The sequence below is a fragment of the Schistocerca serialis genome, chromosome 7 (genome assembly GCF_023864345.2).
Source record: "Schistocerca serialis cubense isolate TAMUIC-IGC-003099 chromosome 7, iqSchSeri2.2, whole genome shotgun sequence".
NCBI lineage: Eukaryota > Metazoa > Arthropoda > Insecta > Orthoptera > Acrididae > Schistocerca > Schistocerca serialis.
In genome coordinates this window covers 494,218,870-494,239,769 of record NC_064644.1, presented here as the reverse complement: position 1 = coordinate 494,239,769, position 20,900 = coordinate 494,218,870, and the positions used below count along the sequence as shown (strand labels likewise).

Here is a 20,900-nt window from a genome sequence, read left to right as displayed (position 1 = left end):
AGGGTGGCAACTTTATATACTAAAACGACCATTTAAATAAATGCAGTTCTTACATAAAATATACAAACATGCTCTACATTACACATAAACCGCCTCTCAAGATGATAGGCCAGATAAAAACATATTTCAGGAATTCGGCCGTTTCACTTCAAGCAATAAATTCGTTTACACCGAATCCGACAAACATGACAGAGGCAGCAATTAACGTACGGCAGACAGACAGACAGACAGACAGACAGACACTAACTGCCTAACAAATGCGGACGGGAGAGAGACGAGCAAGTTGGGGACGAGAGACTGACCAAGAAAACAAGTAGAATTTAACAGGTAAAAGAAACAACATATCACGCACGAATCACTTAACTTCTAGTAAACTGCGATGTCTGGCGAAGACCTGGCGCAGCACCCCCAAAACGCTCTCCCGAACCGCCCGCTGCCAGCCGCTTCAACGGACGCAGGAAGGCGCGCCGATCTCCCGTCTTACGGCGTCGCAGCTCGCGCCGGCCAGACCGACGTCGTGGGTTGACTCCTGTTGGTCTCGTGTCGGCTGCGAAGCCACTACCTCTCGCTATACGGCGCGGCCCACTGGACTGACGTGGCGACCTCACATGCGCCGACGCTCAAGGCGAACTAGTCATCTTGTGTCCCAGTGCGCGACCGGCCAACCGATCGATCCAACCGCCAATGACCATTGCCTGAACAAACTGGAGCAGACTGGCGGCCTAACACATACTGGCACTCCGGACGACAGACAGACACTGACTGCCCCACACTGACCCGGCTGACCAACTGACTAGACTCGCCGAGACCGACAGAATGACTTAGACTCACTCCAACTGACCAACTGCCGAGTTGATAACGCCCCTTAAATGCACGTGAACAGGCAACCTTTCCCCTTTCCCACCAGCGGGAGACACTAAAGCTGCGATCGCCACAGCGGCGCCACCGCCAGAAACGGAGGGCGGCTGCTTCACACAACGCGTTGCGGCGCGCTCTTCAAAAGTGCAATTTTACCACGGCTCAATGAAGCTTTGCACAGATGGGCACTGTCTCTATCACGCCTGTCGATTGCGTCAGCTCTCTCTTTTCAGTTCTGAGCGCACAGTGAGCACGTAAAAATGCCTAGAACAATAGTGTCTCCCGCCAAGTATGAGGGGCTCGTGTGAGATTTCGCATGATGTCGCGCAGCCCACAAAGTTTCCTTTTCCTTGACAATTCTCGGCCGCACTCTGAGGGGCAATGAAGATGCTTCTCCAGCGTTTTCTATGCGAAGCGTTTGATTACCCACAATAGAGGCAGTAACTGACTCTCGTTGAGTTTCATCTCTGCTCATTTGAACCGCTAGCTATGAAGACAACGTTCTCGTGCAGACAACGAGCTGTAGACCAGGGTAGAGAACTGGCAGGAAGCACAGGCAGTTTGCTTCTATGACGAGGTTATTGGAAAGTTGGTACAACGCTACGACAATTGTCTCAATCGGAACGGCGACTATGCAGAAATGTAGCTGGAATATGTAGCTAACTGTTGCAAATAGTACGTATTTGATTTTCCCAGTGATCTAAATTTTGCTACCGATCGGGCCTTACTTTCCGAATAGGCCACGTATTTGACGTAGTATTCCTAATTATACGAGTTATATACTTGTGAATTATGTATAACTTATAAATGGTGTTTTGCGGATATTGCTAATTCTTCTGTTACAGAGTTTTATTGTGAGTAAAATTCTGTATATTTTTAAAGACATTTGCGTAAAGTATTGACGGTTCAACTATACTTCTATACTTCGTCAGCCATGAACCCTCTTGTACATAGTAACGGAACATCTCTATACCTTGGAACATTCTATATTTGCAAATGAATTGCTTTTCTCTAATGTCTTAACAATTTTCCCTGTCTCGAAATGGTGTTACTTGACCTTGGCTTCATTTTCGGAATTTCTGTAATTTTCAACCGGTTTTTGATAGTACCGTGCATCCGCGAAGTTTCTCTGCAGCGAAAGTCTCGCCAGCACGTGTACCGTGGACCTGCATTGGTAGGGTGGGTTATTAGTGTTGCATGTACGATGCAGCTCTTAGTTTCGTTATAGTGTAGTTCTTGTGTAAGCTGAGTGTAGTGAGAACGTTGGCACTGCAGAGAGAGTGGTTTTAGTGGAAGAGATGTTCCGTACCGGAGGAAACTTCAGAAAACATGTGAGGCTGCAATTTAGGTATCGTTTCCCTGCTTCGAGGTGACCTCATCGCGACACTGTACCCTGTACGTGATTTAAAACGCAAAATTCCAGCCAACAGGTTCAGTTCATGATGCACTACGAACTGATTACCCCACAGTTTTAACAGAATGGGTGCTTGACGACTTTTTGGGTATCATGCAGCGGAGTCCAACAGAATCAGTGAGGAAATTATCACAAGAGGCTGAAGTCTCTCGTACGACAGCGCGTAGGGTCTTAACAAAAGAACTGGGGATGTATCTGTACAAAATTTACACCATATGGACAAGACGGAACGATTAGCGTATTGTGAATGGTTTCAGCGATTTGTTAACCACAATGGAGTTAGTGATCTAGATCGAACTTGTTTGTCTGATGAGGCTTGGTTTCTCTTATCTGACTACATCAGTTCCCAAAATTCACGAATTTCGTTAACAGGAAATCCACATGTCTTAAGCAAAATACGATTGCACTCAGAGGAAACAGGAGTGTCGTTTGCCAGAACACGAGCAAGAATTATACGGTCGTTCTTTTCCTATACTACCGTCGTTCCATGTGTATCGTTCCCAAATTATTTTGTCCGTTTATTGCTCGGTTGAATGAAGATGATATCAGTCATTGATTTTACCAATATGGCAACGCTACTGTTCATGGGGCACACCAGTCCCTATGACTTATAGATGAAATATTTGGAGACTAATCACGAAAGATCTCTGGCCCCCGCGCTCATTGGATCTGTCTCCGCCCGACTATTTTCTCTGGGGTGCGGTCAGAACTTTTATGTGTGAAAATAACCCAAAGATAATTGATGAACTGAAGACATTCGATTACACTTGTAACATTGGTAAAGGTATTCGGAAATAAATGTAAAAGAGTTGAACCGAGCCTTCAAGAAAGAGGGGAAACTTTTCCAGCACCTACTGCGATATTGGCTAGTACACTGTATTTAATTGTAATCAATATAATTAATTAAACTGTTTTAATTATAATAATGTTGAATCCCATCTCCCAGCATGACTGTAGCCACTAGCAGTGAATCTCGGCCCCTAGCTTACTCAACGACACTAACTGCTCTCAAGCTTACGCGTCCCGCAAGGCGAGACACGTGGAGCTCGATACTGCCGAGAGACTTTGCAGATGCACTGCGCTTCTTAATTTGATTTCACGTACTGATTATCAGTATGTGGTGGAGCAATAATGTAACACACACATTATTAAGTACAATATTGACAGTAGTTTTTCGATTAAATTTGAATAAAATATTTGCTTCAAGTGCATGACCGTAGTATACTTTGAAAAAGTCGTTCAGATGTGAAAGAACCTCAGTTTTCTGGAAGTTTTAGCTATTTCAGAAAAGGTCTTCGGTGTGCATAAATTGGATGTTATCATTTGAAAATGGAATAAGAAAACGTATGGAAGTTCTACTACAGGGCTGGCTAGAGCCGAAAGACTGAGAAGTGTTTCAAGATAGAATATTCTCCCCTACAAATGATTAACCTTGCTGTTTGTACACTTACCTTTATAACTGACATTTAGTTGTAGAAGCACATTTGACTGACACAAACTTCTAAAGCACAGCTGAGTAAGCTTTCTTATTAAAACGTATGTGACTTTTGTTGAGTATACTAACACAACGAACTAATAAAGAATATAAAAAGCAACGGTCTGATAATGAAAATACATCGGAATGTGATGAATATATATAGTCCAGCAGTCTAAAAAAGTTTTGCTGGATTAATAAAAAGGGATAAGTTAAGCCGATGGTTTCAATGCATAATGTATTCTACACAGTCTTCCCACACTTGAGAATAACGCAGAGAACATTCATACAAAGATGCGAAACTGCCAGTAAAAGTTACACGGACTTGAATGTCGGTTATTTTGCCGAACTGTTGACGTTTCACGTTAATTTATTCACTTTGTCGTTTTATGGTGGGTTCGTATTCATTACACGAAGACTCCCTCCACACCTACAAAAAATTGTTGTTAACTTTTCAGTCAAGTCCTAGTAGGCGCCGTTGTTTTGTTCTGGAGAAGATTCATTCCAGAAAATAAGTATTCGCGTTTTTAATTTCAATCAAGACACGGCAGGCGTCTTCGAGTTCTTGCTTTGTTGGGATTTCAACATGTGCAGCTCAGACTTTGCACACACTTTTCTCTTCCTCAAAAAATTCCGGACAATGACTAGAAAACATGATTTACAGATGTTCAGCTCGTTGTTGCATTGCTGTTTGTGAGACAACAGGAGAGTCAATATCAGTTCTGTGTTACGTCTGCAATAACGTAATCTTTACGTGAATGGCGCACTGCGATACCATTTTCTATAAGTCTAGAAAAGAAGAAGTGACTTACATAACAACAAATGTAAGGTGGTATTTCAAAACGACGTACTGATGTCGATATATTCGTTGTGAACAAAGCTTTGATGTCTCCCTGGTAGCTAAAAATCACTTGCTTCATGTTTTATATTTTGCTTCTGGATAAAATCTTACTTCGTATGGTCAAAATGGGTAGCGTTACTTATATCTGTGCCGTATGGTCAAAGTGGGTAGCGTTAGTTATATCTGTGCCGTGATATCGCATCGAATATTTATGCTTCACGTTGGTATAAAGCCGAAATTGCAATTGCAGAATTAAAAGTAATAGAGTCTTAAGGGAAAATTACTGTAATTACTATTGATTTCGCCGTATTAACCTTAGTGCAATTAATTAAAAAGAATTTTAAACGAGAGGCATTTCGAGTTTTTTTTCAAATCATCTTCCTTGGTCCCTCTTGAAATATGGATACATATGTTTTTACGGTTTGGTTGTAGATTTAACACGTATCTCCTCACAAAGTTGCGTGAACTTTACTTAATTCTTTACTTGACTTTTTTGAAACCATTCGTATAGGCTTTGGACTGGTGTAACAGGAAGTAAATGAAAAATCGCCGGAATGTTGCCAAACGGTACAAAACCTGAAGCCAAAAACCGCAATAATATTGTGCCGTTGAGATGAAGCAATACCAAATAATGAACTGACCAACGTAGTGAACCGTTCGATATACGAGGGCCACTCCAAAAGAAATGCACACTATTTTTGTAAAAATACAGTTTTCATTCTGCATGTGTGAAAGTTTGACTGTGTGTAGATACATTCTTCCCGCTTGTTTTCAAACTTACTCCAAACTTTTCCCGTGAGTGGCGCCGTCACAGCATGTCTTCAAGATAGCTACTACACTTGACGTTCGACAGAAGCAACATGCTGTCATAGAATTCCTGAGCTGTGAAAACGAGACAGTGGGAAACATCCACAAGAGGTTGAAAAAGGTGTATGGAGATGCTGCTGTCGACCACAGTACAGTTAGTCGGTGGGCAAGCAGGTTACGTGAGGAAAGCGGGCAAGGCAATATTGAGAATTGTCCTCGCAGCGGCTGGCCTCGTACTGCACACACTCCAGACAATGCGCAGAAAGTTAAACAATTGGTGACTGCTGACGACACTGAAGAAAGTTCAAGGTCGACTGAGTCGTGTTCGACCACATCGGCAAAAGCAGGATGTTTTGCTGTTGCACGACAATGCACGGCCACATATCAGTCAAAAAACAATGGAAGCGATCACAAAACTCGGATGGGCAACACTGAAACACCCGCCTTACAGTCCTGACCTGGCTCCATGTGACTATCATCTCCTTGGGAATCTGAAAGACTCTCTTTGTGGAACAAGGTTTGAAGATGATGACTCCCTAGTGCACACTGCCAAACAGTGGCTCCAACAGGTTGGTCCAGAATTTTACCATGCGGGTATACAGGCGCTGGTTCTAATATGGCGTAATGCAGTTGAGAGGGATGGAAATTATGTGGAGAAATGAAAATATTATTCCTAACGGATGTATATACACACTGTAAAACTTTCAAACATGTAGAATAAAAGATGGATTTAAAAAAAAAATTATGTACATTTCTTTTGGAGTGACCCTCGTACATACGTGTATGTTAGGTAATACTGATTTTCTCTGAAATGCAGCAGTAATTTTGTGTTACTGAGTGTATCGCTAATGACTTAATTACTGGAGATATAAGGAAGTTTATTAGTCTTAAATCTTTCGTTGGATATGTACGTTAGAGGAGCCAAAACAAATTGGGTGGACAATCGATATAGCGGAGATAGGCTGCGCCCATTCGTTTGTTCTACCAGTGTGCTACGGTGATGTGGGGCCGGGGATTTCAGAGTGTTCCAGGGATGCAGACGTGCACCTACAGACAGATAACAAATTTATTGCACAAGTCTGTTTCATGATTGTGTTAAGTAATACCTTATGAGGGCCCCTCGTAACGTGAGGGAGTTATTCTTGGTCATCTACATCTACATAGTCACGGCTATTTTTCGGATCACACTTACAGGACCAACAGACGGTTCATCGAACCACCTTCGCACTAATTCTCTATTATTCCACTCTAGAATATAGCATGAAAAAAAAACGGCTATATCTTTCGGTGCGAATTCTTAATTCCCTTATTTTATTATGATGATCGTTTCTTCCTGTGAACATTGGACTCAACAAAATATTTTCGCATTCGGAGGAGAAAGTTGCTGACTGAAATTTTATGAAACGACCCCGCCACAACGATAAACGTCTTTCTTTAATGATTTCCACCCGAAATCTCATATCATATCCGTGATATTTTCTACCCTATTTCTTGATAGTACAAAACATGCCGTCCTTCTTTGAGCTTTCTCTGTTAATACAATATGGTAAGGGTCCCAAACCGCGCAGTATTCCGTAACAGGACAGTCAGGCGCAACGTACGCAGTCTCTTTAGTAGACCTGTTTCATCGTCTAAGCATTCTGCCGATAAAACTCTGTCTTCGGTTCGTGTTCCCCACAATATTTTGCGTGTGTTCTTTGTAATTTAAGTTGTTCATAATTGTAATTCCTAGGTTTTTAGCTGAATTTGCGGCTTTCAGATTTTACTGATTTATCGCGTAAGCGAAGCTTAACGGGTTCCATCTTTCACTTATGTGAAGTCACACGTTTCATTGTTTAGGGTCAATAACCAATTTTCGCACCATACATATATTTTATCTAAATCGTTTTGCAGTTGGTTTTGATCTTCTGATGACTTTAGTAGATGACAAATGACAGCATCATCTGCAAACAACCTAACGCGGCTGCTCAGATTGTCTCATAAATCGAGTCTACTGAGAAGTAACAGCAGAGGAATTTAACACTACTTTGCCGAACGCCAGAAATCACTTCTGTTTTACTCGATTGCTATTTCCGTCAGTTACTGCGAACTGTGACCTCAATGACGGGAAATCACGAATCCAGTCGCATATATGACACTATATTCCATAGGCCGGCCGGTGTAGCTGAGCGGTTCTAGGCGCTTCAGTCTGGAACCGCGCGACCGCTACGGTCGCAGGTTCGAATTCTGCCTCGGGCATGGATGTGTGTGATGTTCTTAGGTTAATTAGGTGTAAGTAGTTCTAAGTTCTAGGGACTGATGACCTCATTAAGTTCCATAGTGCTTAGAGCCATTTGAAGCTTTTTTTCCCCCCCTTAAGCACGCAGTTTGATTACCAGCCGCTTGTGAGGTAGAGCGTCAGTTGTATTCCATAAGAAATATGTTTTCTAAATCCATGTTAACTGTGAGTGGATCGACCGTTCTCTTCGAAGTAATTCATATTATTCGAACACAATTTATGTTCCAAATCTTGCATCATATTGACTTTAATGATATGGGGCTGCAATTTAGTTGCTTACTCCTATTGGGTCTCTTGAATATTGGTGTGACCTGTGTAACTCTTTGGGTACGGATCTTTCGTCTAGCGAGCGGTTGAATGTGATTGTTAAGTGATTGTTAAGTGTGGAGCTACTGCAACAGCTTACTCTGAAAGGATTCTAACTGGTACAGAATCTAGCTCGGCAGAGTTGCTTTTGTTAAGTGATTTAAGTTGCTTCACTACCCAGAGGACATTTACTTCTACGATATGTTGGTAGCTCTTCTCGATTAGAATTCTAGAATATTTACATCGTCTTCTTTGGTGAAGGAATTTCGAAAGACTGTGTTTAGTAACCCTGCTTTGACCTGCCCGGTTGGCCGTGCGGTCTAACGTACGGCTTTCCTGGCGGGAAGGTGCGCCTGGTCCCCGGCACGAATCCGCCTGGCGGATTTGTGTCGAGGTCCGGTGAACCGGCGAGTCTGTGGATGGTTTTTAGGCGGTTTTCCATCTGCCTCGGCGAATGCGGGCTGGTTCTCCTTATTCCACCTCAGTTACACTATGTCGGCGATTGCTGCGCAAACAAGTTCTCCACGTACCATTACTCTACCACGCAAACATAGGAGTTACACTCGTCTGGTGTGAGACGTGTCCTGGGGGATCCACCGGGGGACCAAACCGCACAATAACCCTGGGTTCAGTGTGGGCGGCGCAGGGGTGAAGTGGACTGCGGCAGTCGTCGTGGGGTTGTGGACTACTCCGGCTGCGGCGGGGACGAGCCTCTCCGTCGCTTCTAGGCCCCCGGTTAACATACAATACAATACAATACAACCCTGCTTTAGCAGGACCGTCATCGATAGTATTTTCATTGCTATCGCGCAGGGAAGGGGCTGACTGTTTCTTGCCTCTAGCATATTTTAAACACGACCCGGATCTCTGTATACAGGCAATAACCTTGCGACGCCTTCCCCGAGAATGCGTTTGCCCCGAACAGCACTGGCTCCAGTTTGCGGGAAAGCGGTTCGACAGCAGGTGGCAGAGGTCGCAGCCGCCGTAGCACCGCCGCCCTCTGAGGCGGCGCCTCCACGGGACCGATGCCACTCCCACCAACCCGCTAGGGGCGGCCCGCGTCGTAAAGCGCTAATCCGTGTAATTGGGTGACGCGCGGCGCGTGGCGCGTGGCGCTTGACGGTGCCTTTCGCTCTCCTAGCTGCGGATCCGGGGCACGTCTCGCGAGCTAATGCAAATAAATGGCGAGCCTGCATTTATTGGGGTCGTTACGCGCCGACTTAAGCCCCGCCCTCGTATATTGCCCGGCCGCCGTCGCCTCGCAGGGCTGTAAAATATACGATTATTACGCCAAATTTTTATCCGTTTCAAGGTTTTACTGCTCGCCAGAAATAACTTTACGTACGGCAGAGTGGGGCCATTAGGAGAAAGCAAGTCGCACTTTCTCGCGCCGCCGCCACCGCGCATTCGGGCCACGCGTGGGCGTTAAGGCTGCCGCACCGCCATTACCGGGAGCTGTTACTTTTATTGCGACAGCCCATTCCGGGCCCGTGGCGTACCCCAGGCGACTGACCTATTACATTTCGCTCTTCTGCCTAACAGGGCGCCGTGTCATATACTCGGCAAGTATCTATTACAGTCTTCGAGAACGTGTGTGTCATGTCACGTGATGCAGCTGCGGCTACTTTATCAACCCCTATAAAAACGGATCAAGCATGCACGTTTTACGTTATTATCTTCCCTCTACTGCCACATGTTCTAGACGTAATGCAAAACTTTATTGATCATATTTTCTAAAATAATTGTCTTTATTGACCTGATGACGCACAACCGTCCATTTTGCATCATCATTACGTTATGTCGTCTGTCATCTAGAAATGGTCGTTAACACATAATAGGAAAAGCCTTAAGTGGGGAAACCTTTTGCGTACCATTAAGTTCACACCCACCCATATACACTACTGGTCATTAAAATTGCTACACCACAAAGATGACGTGCTACAGAGGCGAAATTTAACAGACAGGAAGAAGATGCTGTGATATGCAAATGAATAGCTTTTCAGAGCATTCACACAATGTTGGCACCGGTGGCGACACCTACAACGTGCTGACATGAGGAAAGTTTCCAACCGATTTCTCATACACAAACAGCAGTTGACCGGCGTTGCCTGGTGAAACGTTGTTGTGATGCCTCGTGTAAGAAGGAGAAATGCGATTACGTTTTCGACTTTGATAAAGGTCGGATTGTAGCCTATCGCGATTGCGTTTTATCGTATCGCGACATTGCTGCTCGCGTTGGTCGAGATCTAATTACTGTTAGCAGAATATGGAATCGGTGGGTTCAGGAAGGTAATACGTAACGCCGTGCTGGATCCCAACGGCCTCGTATCACTAGCAGTCGAGATGACAGGCATCTTATCCGCATGGCTGTAACGGATCGTGCAGCCACGTCTCGATTCCAGAGTCAACAGATGGGACGTTTGCAAAACAACAACCACCTGCACGAACAGTTCGACGACACTTGCTGGAGCATGGACTATCAGCTCAAAGACTATGGCTGCGGTTACCCTTGACGCTGCATCACAGACAGGAGCGCCTGCGATGGTGTACTCGACGATAAACCTGGGTGCACGAATGGTAAAACGTCATTTCTTCGGGTGAATCCAGGTTCTGTTTACTGCATTATGATGGTCGCATCCGTGTTTGGCGACATCGTGGTGAATGCACATTGGAAGCATGTATTCGTCATCGCCATACTGGCGTATCACCCGGCGTGATGGTATGGGGTGCCATTCGTTACACGTCTCGGTCACCTCTTGTTCGCATTGACGGCACATTGAACAGTGGACGTTACATTTCAGATATTTTACGACCCTTGGCTCTACCCTTCATTTGATCCCTGCGAAACCCTAAATTTCAGCAGGATAATGCACGACCACATGTTGCAGGTCCCGTACGGGCCTTTCTGGATACAGAAAATGTTCGAATGCTGCCCTGGCCAACACATTTTCCAGATCTCTCACCAACTGAAAACGTCTGGTCAATGGTGGCCGAGCAACTGGCTCGTCACAATACGCCAGTCACTACTCTTAATGAGCTGTGGTATCGTGTTGCAGCTGCATGGGCAGCTGTACCTGTACACGCCATCCAAGCTCTATTTGACTCAATGGCCAGGCGTTTCAAGGCCGCTATTATACGGCCAGATATGGTTGTTCTGGGTACTGATTTCTCAGGATCTATGCACCCAAATTGCGTGAAAATGCAATCACATGTCAGTTCTAGTATAATATATTTGTCCAATGAATACCCGTTTATCATCTGCATTTCTTCTTTGTGTATCAATTTTAATGGTCAGTAGTGTATTTAATGTAGATTAATGGAGCTTCCGGAGTACGTCTAGGTAACATATTTAAATTATTATCTTTGCAAGATCGCAGATTAATGTAAGCTCGAAATAAGCCAATGCCAATGTGATATTCTGGTATATTAAATGACCAGCGTTGCCCACTGTGTTGTACAGGTGCAGATGTCGTTTTGTGGAATGGAGTTTTCATGCCTGTATCACTTGGTCAGCCAATACAGGGACGGTTAATGCGATCCGTGGATAACTATGAAGTTATCGTCCGATGATGACCCATATGTGTCCAATTGGAGACAGGTTTGGTGACGGAGCAGGCCAAGGCAATATGTCGACCCTCTGTAGACCATGTTAGGCTATACGAGCGGTTTGTAGATCAACGTTATCCCGTTGGAAAACACCCCCTGTAATGCTGTTTATGAATGGCAGCATAACAGGTCGAATCACCAGATTGACTTACAGATCTGTAGTCAGGGTACGTGGGACAACCACGAGAGAGTTCCGTGCTGTCATGCGAAATCGCACCTCAGCCTATAGCTCCAAGCGTAGGTCCAGTGTGCCTAGGCCGCATTCAGGTTGGTGGCAGGTGGTCACTTGGCTTCCTCCTAATCAACACATGCCCATCACTGGCACCGAGGGAAAACCAGCTTTCATCAGAAAACATAAGAGATATTTACCCTGTCCTCCAGTGAAGTTTCACTTGACTCTACTGAAGATGCAAATGGCCGTGATTTGGTTTCAGTGGGATGCACGCTACTGGGCGTCTGGCTCGGAGATCTCCTTGAGCTAACCAATTTGTAACATTCATTATGTCAACTGGTGGCCGAATTGCTATTGCAGACGTAGTATAAATGGAACAGCATATGAGTGGTTTAAATCATATCTATAGAAGCAAAAAGTCTCTTTATAGGCTTCAAGTGATTCAAAGGAGTTTGTCACTTCATCTAACTGGGGTGAAATTACATTAGGTGTTCCACAGGGTTCAATCATGGGTCCCCTTCTGTTCTTGATATATGTGAACGACCTTCCTTCCTATCTGAAACAGGAAGCTGGTTTAAAACTGTTTGCTGATGATAAAAGCATAATTATTAATCCAGTAAAAGAAAGTCCGATGGAAAATTATACAAATAATGTCTTTGGAAAAGTACATTCAATTTTCTGCTGCAAAAAGTATAATTCCACCAATAAACATAACACATCAAAAGAAGTAAGTAGCCAGGGTAAAGCATACTAAGTTTTTGGGTGTACATATAGATGATAATCTTACTTGGAAAATTCATATTTTGGATCTCCTAAAGCGATTAGGTTCAGCAACTTTAGCAATCAGAATAATTGCCAATTTTGAGGATGTAGAAATTAGTAAGCTTTGCATACTTCCACTCTCTGATGTCATAGGAAATAATATTCTGAGGCAACTCAACACTTAGGCAAAAAGTATTCACTGCTCAAAAGAAAGTAGTTAGAATAATGTGTGGGGTTCATAGTCGCACATCTTGTAGGCATCTGTTTACAAGGTTAGGAATTCTTACAACTGCTCCACAATACATTTACTCAGTACTGACATTTTTTCTCAACAACATGAACCAGTTTAAAATGAACAGTGACATTCATGATTACAATACCAGAAAAAAGAAAGACTACACTATCCTTCACTTAACCTATCTTTGGCACAGAAAGGGGTAAAATATGCAGCTATAAAACTTTTTGATAAATTACCAGATGAAATAAAATGTCTGACAGACAGCAGTCATAGTTTCAAAAACAAATTGAAATCATACCTTCTTGACAACTCCTTTTATACCATAGATGATTTCTTCAGTATGAGTAAATAAATCTAGAGATATAATATTTGCATTTTGTGCCATTTAAGGGAATGGGATAGATAATAGAAATATTTCGATATAACACTATAATGTAAACAAAAAAAAGAAAAGAAAAAACTTGTTTCCTGTGGGCATTTGTTGTGCATTTGACACGTTCCACATCATAACGGTTTTTCGGTGCTATTGATCAATGGAACTTCTAAGTAACTATGATGCGTCACAACCATATGTCGAACGTGATGGTCTTCCTTCTTGCTCATACCACATGGCCGACCGGAGCCCAGTCTCCTTGCGACCGTCCATTCTCCTTAACATCGTTGCCAATAACCATGTTCAGTGGCTACATTCCTGTTAAGTCCTTCTACAATATTGAGTAAGGAGCATACAGCTTCTCGTGGCGTTATTACACGACCTCTTTCAGATCAGCGAACTACAGATAGTGGCGTCTTCGTCACCTTAAAGGCATTTTTGACTAACATCAACACACAACTCCCGATCACAAAGGTTACTGACGCTCACGACGGCGTATTTAAAGCGAACCTACTGTGCATCTTCAAGCGACGCTACTAGCATCACTTCTACGCGACTGGCGTGAAATACGAATAGATGTCAACACTCAGATGTAGAAACGCGGTTACCAACTTTCTTTTATCTCCCACAAATCCTTCTTGGCGTTGGGACTATATGATGGACTCCGGCAATACGGAAAACGTTCTCGAAACATGCATCGTGCTGCTCTATCATTACGCGTCGTACTTGTAAGGAGCAGATACGAAAGTCAGCCAGCTGAAATTTTTTTTATATGTAAAAGATATTTTTCGGGACATGAATCCTTACCAAATCTTTATCAACTATATTTCTTGTACAGCCCCTAGAAGCCAGAAATGAGAGTTCTAGTACATCATACGTGCAGAGTGTTTCAAAGTCTTCACATCAAAGGTCTAGGGGAACAACTACTGTTAGAGACAAAATGTACTCTGATTTCATCCGGTGAATATAGGCCTTCTTTAGTAGTTGTCGACTCTGGGTCGACGAAATATCAGAGAACCAGCTGTGCTGCATACTACCTACCCCAGTAAACCGATTTTCGACAAGAAAACCCTAACAATGTGTGTAAGCGGAGAAAGGTATTTCAGAACTGAATCAGGAACTTTACTTTTGCTGGTCCTCCCCACCTGCTTAGCTGAGAGGGCAGCATAGGTGTCTGTCTCGCGGAGGGCAGCGGTTAAATTCTCGGTACTGCCAAGGATTTATCCCAGGGGGGAGGAGTGGCACAGGTTGCTCTCATACGCTTGTTTCCATCTAAGGAGCTGCTTGATTTAGAAGTGGCGGCGGGTCCAGTGTGTGGAAAGTCGGGAAACGACCGGGAGAGCAGTGTGCTGGCTTCATATCCCTCTACGTCGCATCGGAATGACACCGCGCAGAAGAGGAGGATAGAGTGGCAGGTCGACACTCCTAGGACATTCACGCCCAGGAAGAGGTCTGTACCCTTCTTCATTCAGAGCAGATGAGTGGGTTATAGGCAACACATACGGTGTACCCAAGTCACGGAGTTCCTACACTCTGCCACCTCTCAGGAGCATAACGCATACAAAAGGACACCTAGTGTCGCCGAGAAGCATCAGTGAACAATTTGTCCCTAATAAAATTTGTTCCCAAGCCATGATCTGTGTGTTTGTTGCGTTGTGTCATAAGTTCGTCCGCTCTTCGCTTTTCATTACAGTTCAGACACACAGGTCAGCAGCTACGACAGAATGTGGTTGCTGGCCGCTCTGCTTACAAATTTCACACACAAGGTCGTGTACAATAGAATGAAATAAGGCGGGTGGGCTTTGTAAACAAACTACTTATTTCCTGCACTATACACAATTATTGTCGACATATATTGTCATTTTTCTGGAAGCCTATAAATGCCACTCTTCCCAAATGTGGGGGTTTTCAGTTTGATGCCGGCCGGTGTGGCAGAGCGGTTCTAGACGCTGCAGTCTGGAAGCGCGCGACCGCTACGGTCGCAGGTTCGAATCCTGCCTCGGGCATGGATGTGTGTGATGTCATTAAGTTAGTTAGTTCAAGTAGTTCTAAGTTCTAGGGGATTGATGACCTCAGAAGTTAAGTCCCATAGTGCTCTGAGCCATTTGAATCATTTTTCAATTTGATGAATTATTCGGGGTTTAGTCTGCAGTCGTCCAAGAAGGTGAGGTTTTTGCCATTCAGGAAGTTCTGCACGGAACTGAATAGAGGAACTGTATGTCCATCTTCTTAGAGATGGTTGCGGGACTTGGCAGTTTGTTAGAGGATGTCCAATTAAACACTTTGAGTTGTCAAGTTTCCAAGCTTATTTCATTTGGCAACAAGTTTCAAAGTTTGACTACGCCACCCTCAGGCCGCTGACCGACATGTAGGAAGAATTTTCCTCGTTTGTGGTCAAAACAGGGACCAGCAATATTGTTATTAGTAGATTTTTGCTATAGTGATCATTTCAACCATCACCTACCGGCAGATGATAGCCGAAGTGAATTTTTAAGGGACCAATCTGCTGAGGTCATCGGTCCCTAGACTTACACGCTACGTAAAGTAACTTATGCTAAGGACAACACATACACCCATGTCCGATGGAGGACTCGAACCTCCGTCGGGAGGGGCTGCGCAATCCGTGATATGGCGCCTCAAACCGCACGTCCCTTAACCTGAAAAACGAAGTGCTGTAGAGTGAATGTTTGAGCAAGTTTCGTAGTGGTAGTACAAAGTGTGGTCAGCTGAGTTATTGTTATTCAGGCAGCCATAAAATGACATACATATAACGTCTAGAGCATATTGTAACTCGTGGGTTCATTGTAAGGAAATGTACAACCAAACTACCACGGAACTTTCGAGCTTCTCTAGAGTATAAAGTTGTCATCTGTTTCTCTGGTGGCATTTCCTTTCTACGCCAGAAGCAAAACTACACTACTGGTCATTAAAATTACTACCCCTCGAAGATGACGTACTACAGACGCGATATTTAACCGACAGGAAGAAGATGCTGTGATACGCAAATGATTAGCTTTTCAGAGCATTCACACAAGGTTGGCGCCGGTGGCGACACCTACAACGTGCTGACATGAGGAAAGTTTCCAACCGATTTCTCATATAAAAACAGCAGTTGACCGGCGTTGCCTGGTGGAACGTTGTTGAGATGCCTCGTGTAAGGAGGAGAAATGCGTACCATCACGTTTCCGTCTTTGATAAAGGTGTGATTGTAGTCTATCGCGATTGCAGTTTATCGTATCGCGACATTGGTGCTCGCGTTGGTCGAGATGCAATGACTGTTAGCAGAATATGGAATCGGTGGGTTCAGGAGGGTAATACAGAACGCCGTGCTGGATCCCAACGGCCTCGTATCACTAGCAGTCGAGATGACAGGCACCTTATCCGCATGGCTGCAACGGCTCGTGCAGCCACGTCTCGATCCCTCAGTCAGCATATGGGGACGTTTGCAAGACAACAGCCATCTGCACGAACAGTTCGACGTTTGCAGCAGCATGGACTATCAGCTCGGAGACCATGGCTGCGGTTACCCTTGACGCTGCATCACAGACAGGAGCGCCTGCGATGGTGTACTCAACGATTAACCTGGGTGCACGAATGGCAAAACGTCATTTTTTTCGAATGAATCTAGGTTTTGTTTACAGTATCATGAAGGTCCCATCCGTGTCTGGCGACTTCACGGTGAACGCACATTGGAAGCGTGTATTCGTCATCGCCCTACTGGCGTATCACTCGGCGTGATGGTATGGGGTGCCATTGGTTACACTTCTCGGTCACCTCTTGTTCGCACTGACGGCACTTTGAAAAGTGGACGTTATATTTCAGATGTGTTACGACCTTGGCTCTACCCTTCATTCGATCCCTGTGAAACCCAACATTTCAGCAGGATAATGCACGACCGCATGCTTCAGGTCCCGTACGGGCCTTTCTGGATACAGAAAATGTTCGACTGCTGCCCTGGCCAGCACATTCTCTATATCTCTCACTGATTGATAACGTCTGGTCAATAGTGGCCGAGCAACTGGCTCGTCACAATACGCCAGTCACTACTCTTGATTAACTGTGGTTTCGTGTTGAAGCTGCATGGGCAGCTGTACCTGTACACGCCATCCAAGCTCTGTTTGACACAGCCCAGGCATGTCAAGGTCGTTATTACGGCCAGAAGTGGTTGTTCTGGGTAATGATTTCTCAGGATCTATGCACCCAAATTGCGTGAAAATGTAATCACTTGTCAGTTCTAGTTTAATATATTTGTCCAATGAATACCCGTTTATCATCTGCATTTCTTCTTATTGTAGCAATTTTAATGGCCACAGTGTAAGTTACACAAACTAGCACTTTCTGCAGTACTGTGAGAAGACACAGCAGCAATAATCTTTTCATTACCAACTGTCCATGGAATGAAGGAAACAGTACAGTAAGAGTCATACGGTATACACGCAAAATCTGCAGACAAGTGGTGTCGTAGTTCTCTTTGGATCAAACTGTTCGAATAAATAAGGGGAAAGTTATCGATTTGAAAAATTTCCTGAACAAACATGCATTGGTGTAAAACTAAGATTCGGTGAATGCTGCAATTGGCACTTGTCCGCAGAGCCGAACTTCGTGGGTTCCTTCGACGTGGGGGAGCACGTGCTGTTCTTCTTCCGGGAGCCGGCCATGGAGTACATCAACTGCGGCAAGAGCGTCTACTCGCGCGTGGCGCGCGTCTGCAAGCGCGACACCGGCGGCAAGAACATCCTCTCGCAGAACTGGGCCACCTTCCTCAAGGCGCGCCTGAATTGTTCCCTGCCCGGCGAGTTCCCCTTCTACTTCGACGAGATACGTGAGTACCCTTCGTCATCATATTTTAATAATTAATAATGCGATTAAAGGATGGCAACATTTTCACCAGTACTTTATATTTACTGATAACTTTCTCTACTTATAGCACAAATAGTTTCAACTACAGAGCCGTCAATTAAGGTCATGCGATTTCTAAACGTGAGGCAGTTATCACCCTATGTAAACAACGAAAATATCTTATCATGATATTATCAGAAAGCTGGTAAATATCATGTAAGCTTTAATCCTAAGAAAGAAGCACAGAGCGTATTCTCCATCTCATGACTTTAAGGCATTTGTATGGCCTAACTTAGTCATTGGTGGTATGAATAAAAGCTATTCTCGGCATGTGTACTGTACTGTTGGAATTAGTGTCGTATCTCGAACATTTATAATAAGTATGGAACCAAAAATTAAAGAATACGAGGTGTGTAAATAAAGTAATGAGACTGATAGCATAGTGTTCGATGCGGGGACACTGGTGATATCGGACTTGGAAAATTTGGAAATTTGTAGTAAATTCTTGTGGGACCTAAGTGCTGTGGTCACCGGTCCCTAGGCTTACACACAATCTAACATAAACTAACTTACGCTAGGGACAACACACACATCCATGCCCGAGGGAGGACTCGAACGTCCCAAGAGAAGAGGGGGGGGGGGGGGGGGGGAACGAACAGCGCGAACCGTGGCAACACGCCTAAAACAGCGCGGCTCGGACTTGAAGGAAGGAACTGTCAATTCTTTTTTTCTTCTTTTGTACTGTCGAAGAAAGTTTTATTTGTGCTATCAATGAGAGCAATGGAGACGGACGAGATTTTGCTTCAGACTTGGACACAACGCAATGGGGACGATTAAAATCATCTACTTGCCTACGGAGAGAGTGTTTTGTCAAGTGCCCAGACGTTTAGGTGGTTTAAGGTGTTTACAGAACGGAGGCAATCAATTGAAAAATGATGGTCGCAGTGGATGTCATTCGGTTTCAAGAACTCATGCGCGTGACGATTGTCGTTTGATAGTCCCAATGATTGAGGCAGAGTTGAAATTAAGTTAGACCAACGTTCATCAGATATTAGCCAATTAACTGGGAATGAGAAATATCTGCTCAAATCTACTTCGGACAAACCTCTTACGGGGTCTAGAGGACATGTGGAAGAATAGATTCGTAGACTTCATGCAGTCGACTGAAATTCATTCCCATTTTCTGGAACGTGTCATTCCCGGTGACGAGATTGTAAACACACCTCAACGAATGTCGCATTGGGGCTCAGGATAACATCGCAGTGACTGTAACTGAGCAGCTGAAGTTCATTACAATACCCGAGTTCTAGCACGGCTATGAGGAGTGGAAGAATCGTCTCCAGTGTATGGTTTCCCAGGGCAACTCCTTTGAAGGCGGCAATAGTCAGTTCTTATTCGAATAGAACAGGAGAAAAGTCACTTAAATTACTTTGTGTACACACCTCGTACATTACGGAAGCTACACTGATCAGCCAGATCTACTGTCGATATATAGCGTCAGCTGGTGAGGAATGACGTCTCGTAAGATAGACGCACGGTGCACGTAGTATTAGTGGGCGTGTCCGTGTACGGAATTTGGAAGGTGTGCGATCTATCTGAGTTTGATCGAGGGCAGATTGTGATGGCCCGGAAGCTCCATACCAGCATTTCGGAAACTGCACGACCCTTAGGGTGTTGGTGGAGCGCTGTGGAGCGTGTCTTTGACACGTGCCGGAACCAGGGTGAAACGTCTAGATGTCGTGGGGTTGGCCGCCCACTCCTCATTACAGATATGGGGCGTCATAGGCTGGGCAGACTGGTAAAACAGGAAGGCGGAATTAACAACAAGCTATAACAGTGGGCAGAGCACATGTGTGGCTGAACACACAGTGCACCGAACGCTCTTATAGCAGGCCTCCGCAGCCGACGACCTATGCATGTACCAATGTTAACACCACGACATCGGCAACTATGACAGAAATGGGCGCGTGAAAATGGGCAGTTGTCTTTGGTGCAGTGATAGAGTGTTGCTTGGTCTGATGAATCCTCTTACCTTCTTCATGTCAATGAGTGGGCGCGAAACCGTTGTCTTCCAGGGGAACAGCGCCTGAACACCCGTACTCGGGACGGAGACAAGTTGGCGCTGGCTCCATTATGCTGTGGGGAAAATCCGTGGACCCAGTGGACCTCGTGCAAGGCCACCATAATGACCAAGGAGTATCGTACGATGAATGCAGGCCAGGTATACCCATTCATGACGATCATATTTCTCGACGGCAGTGGCATGTTTCTAAAAGATAATGCACCATGTCACAATGCCAGGCGTGTGATGGCATGGTTCGAGGAACACATGAGTTAGTTCCAGTTGGTGTGTTGAACCCCAACGCGCCAGATCGGAACTCGATCGAACACATCTTGGAAGTAACTGAACGTGGTGACTCGGGGCTCATCGCCTTCTCTTGTATTCTCCAACAGTTTATTGAACGTAACTTCTTCTACAATACAATGGCTGTACAATCGATGTAGACGTCCGTCGATCTAGCCGGAGATGTGGTTCCTCTCGGTCGACTGGTACTTCGATCGGCGGTGCAGTACAGCGGCTTCGGTGATATCTTCTCGGAGACTCTGCTAAAGCGGTTGCCATTAGCAGCGGACGAAGAGTTGTCTGCCTTCGACAGGCCGGGCCTATATAGTGAGCTGGAGACAATAGAAACCCGGCGTAGGAATCCGTGGCCGGATAAGTCGTGGCGACCTCAACAAGGAAAGGTTCCTATTAATCGACTGGAATCTTCGGCGTGTTTACTTGATGTCTTCGCCTGTTTGGGTGTTGGTTTGTTTCCCTCATACCGTGGCTGTTATGCGGTGCTGCCTATCATGTAGGGGAACCCAATGGCAGACTACACCTTCCTCTCCGGAAATTACGGGAATTAGATGACTTGTGTGTGCAGATGTG

General features: G+C 44.8%; 1 protein-coding gene across 1 annotated transcript in view; it reads left to right on the top strand.

Moving 5' to 3' along the window:
• The window catches only part of LOC126412398 (semaphorin-2A-like), a 425,849-nt gene that overhangs the window by 326,593 nt on the left and 78,356 nt on the right, over positions 1 to 20,900 (top strand). Inside the window, exon 7 of the mRNA XM_050081975.1 lies at positions 17,721 to 17,951. Coding sequence (XP_049937932.1) covers positions 17,721 to 17,951 — 231 coding nt within the window. The remainder of the gene's footprint in view (positions 1 to 17,720; positions 17,952 to 20,900) is intronic.